This window comes from Salminus brasiliensis, chromosome 6 (genome assembly GCF_030463535.1).
Source record: "Salminus brasiliensis chromosome 6, fSalBra1.hap2, whole genome shotgun sequence".
In the NCBI taxonomy this organism is placed as follows: Eukaryota; Metazoa; Chordata; class Actinopteri; order Characiformes; family Bryconidae; genus Salminus; species Salminus brasiliensis.
Genome location: NC_132883.1, coordinates 43,371,217 through 43,383,575, shown reverse-complemented (window position 1 = coordinate 43,383,575; position 12,359 = coordinate 43,371,217). Strand labels below are relative to the sequence as shown.

At 40.8% G+C, this 12,359-nt stretch overlaps 1 protein-coding gene across 18 annotated transcripts in view; it reads right to left on the bottom strand.

Moving 5' to 3' along the window:
* Positions 1–12,359, bottom strand: part of rimbp2b (RIMS binding protein 2b) — a 119,021-nt gene that overhangs the window by 5,843 nt on the left and 100,819 nt on the right. For 15 of the 18 annotated variants that reach the window (XM_072682490.1, XM_072682501.1, XM_072682495.1 and 12 more), the window contains one exon: positions 5,435–6,751. The exons of the other annotated variants lie outside the window; for them this stretch is intronic. In XM_072682490.1, coding sequence (XP_072538591.1) covers positions 6,584–6,751 — 168 coding nt within the window. In that variant the 3' untranslated portion in view covers positions 5,435–6,583. Of the gene's footprint in view, positions 1–5,434; positions 6,752–12,359 lie in introns of those variants that run through there. 18 annotated transcript variants of the gene reach the window in all.

Sequence of the window (12,359 nt, the reverse complement as noted above, 5' to 3'; positions counted from 1 at the left end):
ATTTTGCTGAGACTAGGTAAACACTGTTGCCAGGTCTTACAACCCAGTGATTACACAATAAGAAGCTACGTCTGCATATGAAGTCCGTCTGGGCCAGATTTATGAAGCGTACTGCCATGTTTTTATCGCGAGCCAACTAGAAAAAAGCACCACGGTTGACTCATTCATCAGCAATGACTCTGAACAAGCCTTAATCAATCAGGAAAACACAGATATAGATTCATAAGCTCATTAACACGCAAGCACTGGAACTGCCTCTATGTCTGGATGCTTGTACTCTCACTTTCTATTTTTGCCCTGCTGTCGCTTTCGACAGTGCAGAAGTTATTCTCATGATTATTTATTTTTGTTGTGATTCGTTGGAGGATCATTAATATGCATGAGCTCTTTAACATGTGGATTTCAACTGACTGTTACTGAGGGTGTGTGTAAAGTACTGTGATGGAAAAAACATTTGTAAACGTTTTATAAATCTGGCCCATTATGTTGAGATGTTTCGTGCTGCACCGTACTGTAATGCATTCTAATGTATTTTAATGTACTTTAATGTATCGTAATTTAATATCATCACAGCGCCGAGTATACTGGCTTTTTTAAGGGTTCAAGGGTACCATGTGAATGCATAAAATGTTCCTAGCCTAATCGTGGAAAACCTCTTATCTAATATATCTACATACCTCCCAATATCCTGCCTGTCACATATCTGTTCAGAACGGGAGAACACACAGCTTTCCTCCACATGTTAAATTACGTATTTGGCACTAAAGTAAAATAAGACTATTTTCAGAATAGATTTATAATATTAAAGACTTAAGAAAAGGACTGATGGTGGTTCTGCTACAGGATATATTGCTGGAAATATGTCTTGTAATGTCATTAAAAAATAAATAAATAAATAAATAAAATAGCACTCCATTATTACTGATAATAACATTTCAGATATAGCTGTTTTAGCCTGTTTACAGTAGATTTTGCTCTAGTTTTCGTATACATCTGTGTAAACATGCATCCTATTTATTTTACAGTGCATGTGGCTGTAGTTTACAGCCTGAACAGCCAGGCTAAACACAGTCCTACACATCAATACACTCAACCAAGATACCTCAGACTGCTGGCTTATCTTACTTTTATGGTAAATTTTGCTGTAGTTTACAAAGACAGCCGGGTAAACATGTTTCCTATTTATTTCACAGGACATTTGACTGTAGTTTACAAACTACTGTAGTTTACAGTCCTATACACCAACAGTCAACTGTAAGTATTAATAAAACGTCAGACAGTTGATTTATCTTGTTTTTATGGTACGTTTTTCTGTAGTTTACAAAAACAGCTGGTTAAACGTGCTGTAATGTTATTAACAGTACAGTCCTAAACATTAATACATTAATATAGCTCATTTAATAAATTCCTATTATTTTCCAGTATATGTTGCTGTAGTTTACAAATACAGCCGGGTAAACATCTTATCATGTTCTCAACAGTACAGTCCTACACACAAATAATGAATTAATAAAGCTTTTTATAATAATAAATGTAATTAATTTTATATATTTGATAATAAATTCCTATTTTTACAGTAGCAATATATGGCTGTAGTTTACAAAGACAGCTGGTTAAACGTTGTATAATGTTATTAACAGTACAGTCCTACACATAGATACTTCATTAATATAGCTAATTTTATAATAAATTCCTATTTTTTACAGTATATCTTGCTGTAGTTTACAAAGACAGCCGGGTAAACATGTTTCCTATTTATTTCGCAGGACATTTGACCGTAGTTTACAACAGTTTACAAAGACAGCTGGTTAAACGTGTTACGATATTATCAACAGTACAGTCCTACACACAAATAATGAATTAATAAAGCTTTTTATAATAATAAATTTCATTAATTCTATATATTTGATAATAAATTCCTATTTTTACAGCAGCAATATTTGACAGCCGGGTAACCATGTTTCCTATTTATTTCACAGGACACCTGGTTAACGTGTTATAATATTATCAACAGTACAGTCCTCCACATACATAAATAATTAATATTATCTCACTTTATAATAAATTCCTATTTTTACAGCAGCAATATTTTGATGTAGTTTACAAAGACAGACAGGTACCGTTAAACGTGGAACCCTTTTTTAATCATTTTTGCTACAGTCAATACCTGATTGCTATAATCAATCAAACTTCATTCATTAATTAATTAATAAAAATCAGTTTTATGAGGTTTTTTGTTTTTTTACCTGGATGCTTGGACGGCACGACATTGTCACCAAAAACCTGCGAATATAAAACAGCAAACTCCTGAAACACCAGCAAACACCTGCACCTGTCCACCCCCCCATACCCCCCCCCCCCACCCCCCCAATCCTGCAGAAAGAGCCGGACATCACCTGACCTTCCCAAAACAGGCCAAGACCTTACCTGCAGGACGTTCACAGCGGCGGACAGGTTTAAGACTGTGTATAAAAAGTCCATGATGTTAAAAATTAAAGCTTTAAGTTTTAACCCACTGAGAAAAACCTTTAACGGGACGGTTTGTTGCTACGCAACGAGCATCGAGCACGCGCGAGCCATCAGTTTACATATACACCCTATAAGCTGAACGTGTGCTGTATCAGAAAAAAACACAGAAGTGATTATATGTGATGAAAAAGTGACTGAGAAAGTCACTCCAGTTCTAAAATCCCCGTCTCCAGCTTTTCCCACCAGGTTTTAATCCATTCTGTCCAAAAACCCGAGCAGCGCCTCCGCTTGCTGCAGCTGAGCAGCGCTGCCGTTCACTGACATCTGGCTCGCGCTGCGCTGTGCGGGAGTGGGTTGGGACCGTTACTTCGTTTCCCGCCCGTATTCCGCGTTCCGCCTTCAGGCGCTGCGATTGGCCGAGCTGATCTCACTTCCACCCGTTTTCCGACAAACTCCCGCCTCCTGCGCTACGATTGGCTAGAAGATCACACTCGCACGCAGCTTGCCCAATCGCAGCGAGAGAGGGGCGGGACTTGGGACGGTACTCGCGGTACTCGCGGAAATTAAATCAATAAAATAAATTAATTATTTCTATTTTAAAAAATATGAATTCTCAGCAACATTTTATTTATTTTATTAACATTTTAATATTATCGCAATTGGTTTAGTTTTTTTTAAACTAAGAATTAATTTCATTGATCAAAAACGTGCAGATTTATTTACAGATTTTTTTCAGTGATTTCTTTTCTTTTCTTTTTTTTTTTTTTACCGATTTAATTTAACAGAAATACACATTTTGACTGGAAGTTTGCACAGAAAAAAAAGAGAAAATGACCAAAAACATTTTACACTAATGCAAACAGCACGAACACGTCGAATAAACTACCTCCTCTGCTACCCTCTGTTAACTCCAAGTCCAAAACACACAATGACAGTAAATACTGTAAAAATAACTTCTATCCATAAGCTCATCTAATCAAATGAGGAGCTTCAAAAAACATAAAAAATATTATATATATATATATATATATATATATATATATATATATATATATATAAAGAAGGTTTTGAAAGTAGCCAACATGAGAAGAGTATGGGTGTCAGACACAGACCTAATTATTATTATTATTATTATTATTATTATTATTATTATTATTATTTTTATTATTATTTTACCTGAAAGTGGCTTTTACACAGCTCAATATGAACAGATGCTGTCGAGGTATTTTCAGAGAAATCCTCACTTTCAGCACTTTCACTAACGTCAGAGATCTGCAGCTCAATGTAAGCGCTTGGTTGCCCTCTAGTGGTGGAACGCTACAACGCTCCCTCCAGCCCAACACAGAAAAGAAGCCATGGCACCATCACTGTGTACAAAATATCAAATTTATTTCGACTTTTAAAAAAACCTTTTTGCACATGCACACCCACACAATATTATATAATCACCAATATAGGCTTATTTCTTTTCCATAAAGCTAGCACACAGTTGCGGACTTTAAAACGTTATGGTTCTGAAGACACCGTGAGGAAAGCTTGCACTGTCCGATTATAAAGTTGAATGTACAAAAAAGGCAGTCTGAAAAGCAAGTATAAACATTTAAAAAGAATTTACAAATGGACAAAGTACAAAAAGAGCAAGTCACTCAAACAACATGTAGAAGCAATGCTTGATAACGGATGATTTCCTGACTCTGCAAAACAAAAAATTATATATATATATATTTTATATATATATTTCTTTTATATACATCTATTCCAATGACTTAAAATGCATATTTATTTTGGCTGAAAATTGTACAAGATATACAGAATGTTTTCATACATTCCTTTTTTTTATTTATTTGTTTTTTTTGGCAGTCTCACTCCAAACCTCTGATGTCTATGAAGTTCGCAGTTCAGAGAAAGTGCAAAATGAAAAAATGGAATGAGGAAGAGAGGAAGAGAGTGGCAATGCGTTTGTTAGGAGAGAGAGAGAGAGAGAGAGAGAGAGAGAGATAGAGAGAGAGAAGGAAATACAGTACAAGCTCAAGACCGATCTCGGCCTAGCTGTCCCGTCCCGACACGCTGACTCTGACTGGGCCTTACATTCACAACTCTCAACGTCTGCTGGGAAGTCAGTGGAGAAAAAACAAACAAAAACAAAACAATAAACAAACAAACAAAGAAACAGCCGCGGTTATTATCCCCCTGATTAGCTGTACTGTCCAATGTTGGTCGTAATGCAGATCAGCAGTGTGCAGATCTGATCTGCAGGTTCGAGGCATGAATGAATCCCACTCCCCCCTCCCCTCCGTACCCGTGTAGTCTGAGCACTGCGAGTGTCCCACTGCGAGGTTTTGCAGTAAAGCAGCACAAAACACTGATGCAGATTTTCTCTGTCGTCTGTTCGCAGGAGAAGAAAGCATTGACCCGAACGCACAAACGAGTACAAACGAGACCTCGCCCGCCCAACTGGCCACCACACAAACCATTGTGCATTTTATAAGGCAGATAGATTAGAGGAGGCTGAGCCCCACTAGGAATTTCATGACCACTCAGAACTGGGCTGGGAAACTTTGGTAAAAGTGGCAAGGTGCATTACTGCTTCTTCTACTTTTCCCTCTTCATATACATATAAAAGCTCCCCGGATGAGGTGGTAGTAACTTCAGGCTCCTGCAGATGGCGCTGCACAAAGATGCTCAGGCTATAAATTCCTGCGGGGTGTGTGACAGGGTTCATAGATTAAGAAGAGGTGGTGCTGTGCAGTGAGCGTCTCGCTGGATGTGTGGAAAATGGGTCACAAAGCAGAGAGAGTTAATGATTGGCTAAAAGGAGTGATTGCATTTGGGTGTGGCCAAATGCCATAGAGTGAAGTAGTGGAAGCTTACGGTCATACGGGTCCACCAGCAGTGGCACAAATCCCACCAGTCAACAGGAATGAGGAGAATTTCCTGTAGACTGGTGAGACTTTTGCCACAGCTGGTAGACCCGTATGACCGTAAGCTTCCATACAACTGTATCTGCTTTGTGACCCATTTTCCACACATCCAACGAGATGTACTGCACCACCTCTTCTCCATCAATGTGGACTGAGGCGGCAGAGTAATACTACTGGATTTACACTAATATGACTCTGGTTACGGAGCGTTACACAGTTCTGGCGAGCATTTTCCTGCTGCCTGTGTGCGGTTAGCAGCGTGACGATCCTGGAGTATCCCGCAAGCCTGGAGACGCTGTTCTCCCTGTTACAGTCAGTGGAGCATCAACATGAAGTCCTAACAGAGGGAGAGATCTGAGTGGACAGCTTATAATTATAATCTAATAATTAAAATTACAGATATGTATCTTCTAATTCCCAAAAATCATCAGATATCTACCCTGAGAGTTCCCCACACACAATAGCATTTCCCCCAAACATTTATTTACTGAATTGGACTAAACTACTTGTCTGCATGTCTGTTCCCCTTAAAAATAAAGAAATAATGTCAAATTATGATTTTGCATTCATTATAAAATATAATCTTCTATAATCTTCTAGATTTTAAAGGTGGTCTCAGACATTTGGACCCTACTGTGTGTATGTATCTTGCAGAACCCATCTACAGCGTGTGCTAAACCCATAATAACTTGTGCTAATACCAACTTTTAGGAAGTTGTAGCCTTGTCCCTTGGATGGTGTGCAATGTGCTGCTGCGGAGGATGGAAAACAATCGTTATTCAGTGTCACATCACCTAAAATGATCCTTTTTGAGGATTCATTCACACTGCTAGTTCGTAAATACTGCATAATAAAGACGGTTTCCCAGCGCTAATCCCGCCAGCCCGGAGAAAAGTCTCAAAACAGAAGACGAGGTACGGAACTCCACTAGTTAGGCCCGTGGTCATGAAAAGCCCAGTTCCCACCATTTCCCTTTTCCTTCATCCACTTCCATACCAACCTAACCCCTTAAACCCTAATGGTCCCACGTGTGAACACCTTAACGTTAACTCCCATATGAGTTTCATAGCAGTAGAATAATTCTAGGGTTCGAGGGGTTAAAATGAATGGAAGAGGGGTTTTTTTTTATCAGACTGTGTCTCTACAGTCTACACACTATATAAGCAGAACGGAAGAAGGCCCAGCATTGACCCCTATTTCACAGCACCAAGCCTTTTCAACAGTGTCTTTCCTCTGGAGAGCAATCCTTGTTTCTTAGGGATGCTTTGGGGCCGTCGCGGGGCGGGGCTTCCGGGCCCCTGGGGCCGCACTGTGCGTGTGGCGCTTCTTCTCGGAGAGCCCCCCGCTTTTTCCACGGGAACCTAATGGGAGACCCGTAAGGGACAGTTCAGGGCTGGGCGGCAACACAGGATCTCTCTTTCTTTTTTTTCTCTTTCTCACAGCATCCCAACATCCTCAAAGTCCATTCTGTCCCAGCAGGGCCACCATACAGTACGTGTGGGAGGGTGAGGGTGTGGGAGGGGGGGGGTAATGGAGAGATACACACCACACGGTAAACACTCAGGGGAAATTCTGCACATAACAGCTCTGGCTACAGTGGTTTTCTATCAACACTCGGTCCAATTTGGGTCAGGTACCTCCCCCTGCCCTTCATAACAAGGCATGTTGATGCTACAATGCTATCGAGAAAAGACTGAAAACACGTAAAAGGTGCTACTAGAAATATTCTCGCTAAATACACAGTTTTGTTGTCTGGATTTCCTTTTTTTTTACACTCTGTTCAGACCCTAAAACATAAACATTGACATAGAGATCACTGCATTACACAGAGGGACACAAATATGACAGATAAAGATACTCTACTGCAGTAATGACCTTTAACACTAGAGGGAGGTAGTGTCTTCAAAAGAGCTGACTACATAACATACACACGTCAGTGTAGAATTAATGGTGATAAAGAGAAAAGATGAGCGTTTAATTTACCAGTCTTTGACGTAATCTATCACCTTTCGGCATGGTTACGTCACCGAGGGACCTGAAGCCAAATCAAACCTGCTTGAAAACACTTCGTTTACAATTCTCGTAACAGTTAAAGCTACTAAAAGCCTCTTATATGGAAAAGACACTTAAAAAAAACAAACTCAGATAACGTGAAATCTACTCTCTAGGGGATGGAAATAATGCTTTAGTGTCTAATAACGCTGCCTGCCATTCCTTTGAGAAAACGTGCACCCCACACACGCTTCATTAAACGGTAAACAGACCACAGTTTGGGCAATGGACCTCCATGCTCCACCCCAAATGATTTTTACGTGAGGTTCGACTGGCTTTACGTTGGCAAACGTGGTCAGCTTTTGTCCATCAATACCAGCCTCCAACAGAAAGGCCACACAGTTAGGATCTATGAACTTTTAGGACTGTGTATTCTCACAGCCTGAGCTTGGGGCGAGGGGTTAGACAAGGGGGTCAGAACATCTCTAAAACATCAGAAAGGTCTTGTAGGGTACGCAGTGGTCAGTACCAGTGCTCCAAGGAAGGACCACCATTGAACCAGCGACAGGGTCATGGGCTATTTGAGGCTTAATTGATGCTTGTGGAGGCCCCAGCTCACAACCTGCAGGACTTGTTAAAGGATCTGCTGCTAATGTCTTGGTGTGCCAGATACCACAGGACGCCTTCCGAGGCCTTAATGGGTCCGAGCTGTTTTAGCAGCACAAATGCGGCCTACAAAATATGTGGTTTTAATGTTATGGCTGATTCTCGTTAGATCTAATTTGCCAAGCATTTGTAAAGCCTGTCTAACTTGTGTTTGTGGGCGGAGCAAAAGGTCTTTGTTTCTGTCCCAGAGCTTCAAGACTGGGGTGCGCAGCTTTTTCGAGGGAAGGGTTTGGTCCCTGTCGGGGCGGCAACACTACTGCACACCGCAGAGAATAGAGAGAAGCGGGTGGGGTTTTGGAGGGCGAGGGAGTGAGGGATCAGGGGTCAAACTTGGACCTTTGTCGTGCAACAATGGCCGTGTAGCTTGAGCCATGAGTTACAGTAGGAGTCAATGAGACGGACACTGTCATGTACAACACCCAGAGAACCGACTGAAGATACCAGCCTCGGCCCGTCTAATGCACTGGCACTGGGCGCCTGTTGCCTGGAGCCGACCAATCGCAGCTTTCTGTTACTGCAGTCGACCCAATCACAGTTTTCTGAGCTGCTCCACAGAGGCAGGCAGGGAGGGGAGGGGGGCAGGGGGTCAGAAAATGTGAAGTAGCAATAGTAGGACTAGTTCCAAAACCTGGAGAGGCGTGTTTCTGTCTGGTGTGTGGTTTTAATAAAATAAAATCTATATTACATTATATTATATTATATATTTGTATATTTACACAGTCATATCAGAATATTATGACCACCTACCTAACGGTGGGAATTACCACCCTTGGCTCGGATGACACTAGCAAGACGTCTATGCATGTAGAAGGTGATGGAAGGTGTTCGTTATAGAGGGTAACTGGTACACAGTGGAGTCGCCGTTCACTGTTTTCGACCTTCACTACGATGGCTCTAGAACATCCCAAGAAGTTAGAGCCCACTGTGGCCCAGATAATCTCTATAATGAACACCTTCCATCACCTAATACATAGTCCACGCCACAACGTCTCGCTAGTGTCATCCGAGCCAAAGGTGACTGTTCCTACTATCAGGTATCGCTGTGTATATTACATATGTATATACAGTGAAAAAAGTAAGGATGAGCTGAGCTGTAGATGAGCCTGAGAAAAGCTGTAGAACATTCATCATGTTTTGAAGGTGGGGATCAAATCTCGTGGCAGATATCGTTGAGAAAATAGGTCATTATACTACATTATTTATGATTTTATAGATTTTATATCATATATAGCTTTACAGGAGAAAGAAAAAACATCTTTCAATGCAAGTCGATGTAAAAAACAGTATATTCCAAGCCACTTTGGAGCATTTCTATTGGTCCATTAATTTATCGTAACATTTTGGCACTAAGTAAAGAACAACTGCCAGATTCACACTGTGTCAAAAAGTGAAAAGCGGTTACGGATATGACGAGTGCTTTCAGATTTTGTACAGTAATGTAAATAACCTGAAATATTAACACCTAGAAAGGGGGACGAGGGTAGGATTCCTCTCGCCCCTCTCCGTTCAGGCTTTTCTGTTCTTCCACACCATTCGTGCTGCACAGGGGTGCAAAATGCTTGTGTAGTTGTACTTGAGTACCGTACTGAAGTGTTATTTTAAGTATTATTAAACATAAATATTAATATTTCATTTCTAAAAGAAAAAAGATGCTTTTGAATCTTATTTTTTCCTTAAACTTATTAAACACATTTTCAAAAGACAGATTTTTCAGTCAAGGACTTTTTACATGGTCTATAGCGGGGTGGTCAACAGAGTCCAGCACAGTTTGCTGCTTTCCCTGCTCTAACAGACCTCCTGAACCTGGTCAATAACAGGTGAATTGAATCAGGTGTGCTTGAGCAGGAAAAGAACACAAAACTGAGGAGGGGTCCGGCCTTCCAGAACCGGAACTGCCCACCACTAAAAATTCTTCTTAAATTTCAATGCAAGTCAATTATGAATAATATTTCATAATTCCGAGGCATTTCTATTGGTCACAGTGAAACAGAACAGTGAAAAGAACAGTGATTAGTGATTATTGACCGTGTTGCCTCCTACAAAACCAATAATTGCATTTTAATTTCAGTTTAATACAATGTATTTCCTTTTTGTTACACACTACATATAGTAACAGGTTTTTCATTTATTTACTTACATTTTCTTTAGCTGACAGACACTCATACTGAGTGATGGGGGAGAGGGAGGGCCCTCCTATCCAATCAGAGAGAGCGAGGCCTGTTATGCTCTCTGACTCCTTATATCCATTTTTCCTCAAACGTTTACTTAAGTATAATTTCAGTTTAAGTATTTTTTGCACCCCTAGTGCTGCACTTGATTGGTCGATATCTGACTAACCTATAAACTAAGCACATATATTTATATATATCATTTATTATACCCCAACAGAAGTCTAATTCTCCTTTTAAGGCATCATAATGTGTGTGCTTGTCTCTATACAATATTTATATACACATTAAACACCAGTGTGTGTCATTTTGAGTGTGTGTACATGTCCGTATGCATGCGCATTGCGTACCAGGGGGGCAACAGTAAAGGGGGGCCCATGTCATCTGCATTAGACGAGGACAGCGGTACGTTTGGTATCCTCAGTCGCTCACTTACGTGAGGTGTACTGAGCCGTTACGGCGTGAAATGAACGCTCTTCTTCTGGTTTGCCAAGCGGGTGAAGGAAACAAAGAAATAAACAAAATAAAAAAACAACAACGGCATGACGCAGAAATGCATCTCAACAGTCTGCACAGTGAGAAGAACAGTGAGAGAAGAACCCAGAAATCACACAAGTCAGAGTTACAGGAGAAGTCTCTGAGCAGTCCTGTCCAGAGGAACAGGCATCAACAGCAGCTTCCTCATCCCTCCTAAAATGAACAGTGCTTCAGATGGTGCTCTGAGTGAGGCCATGGAGAGACCGTGCTTGGTTCCGTAGAGAAGCAACATTTCGTGATACCTTTTGGGGGTCTACAGAGCTTTCACTTGTACACACATCGGATTCACAGAAGCTTCCTAAGGTAAACGCTGACAGCTGAGAACTAACTAAGGACTAAGAACAAGGCCTCTGATATCTTTCTCAGGCAGGAAGATGCTGGAGACCTTGTTCTTAAATTAGATCTTGAGGAAAGTCCCAACAGAAAGTCTGAGTCAGATTCATGATGAGTCTCTAAAGCTCAGAATTGTTCTCGGCTCTGCTCCTATAATGATGGACCTCACTGTCACAAATCTCAAATAAGAGAACACTGGACCACGACGTGAACTCCTCCACCTCCTCACCTCCTATATAAATATATATCTATATATACCCTCTGCTTCCCACCTCCACCCAGCCTTCTCTAATGCTCCTTTCACTTGGCTCGGCTTCACACACCTGCCAAGGAAGCCGCCCCCCGAACTGCAGCCCAAAAAAAAAAACAGTCTTCAGCCGTTTAGGGCGTGGCTTATACTAGCAAAAGAAGTATTTTCTTTAGACACTCTTTGTGGACTCAAGCAAAGCCAACCACCGCCTCTTCTCCTCTTCTATCGCTGAGGCGGCATCGCTAAGTAGCTCCCAGCTCAGATGCAACACGCTTGAAGGAGAACACTAACTGCCATTTCTGTTATATCATACTGAGTGATGGGGGAGAAGGAGGGCCCTCCTATCCAATCAGAGAGAGCGAGGCGTGTTATGCTACTTCCTTAAGTCCTGTATATATATATATATATATATATATATATATATATATAAAATGTATTATAAAAAATCAATCAATATCCTATCAGATGTCTAATTCTCCTCAAAATGTGATGCTCCAATACAGCAGCTAACACACGCACATGGGGGGAGGAGGCGCCATCCCCCCCACCCCTGAGAGAGCAAGGCCAACTGTGCTCTCTCAGGCTCCGGCTGCTGATGGCAAGCAAGGATTCGAACCAGCGATCCTCGGATCATAGTGGCAGCGCTTAGTCCACTGGACTACATGGGATCCCCCCAAATCCCCATTTTTTCTTTTAGTAGTAGAATTAATCAATTAATCTTAGAATTGAGAGAAACATTACAAAAAAATCTTTCTTTCTTATCTTTTAAGAATTTATTACGAATTTTGAAGAATAACAATTCAACTTAACTTATAACTTAAGCACCAAAAAAAGCACAAGAGTTTCTTTTTTAATACACAAAAGTTTATGGACACTTCACAGAGCCAAACATGGTTCTTCTAAGGCTTCGCTCAAACAAGCATCTGAAGCACCTTCATTTTGAAGAGCATATTCTTCAGGTTGTTCATGGAACCATACATAACACAGTACCTGCTTTAGTCGTAAAATCTATAGATAAAATCA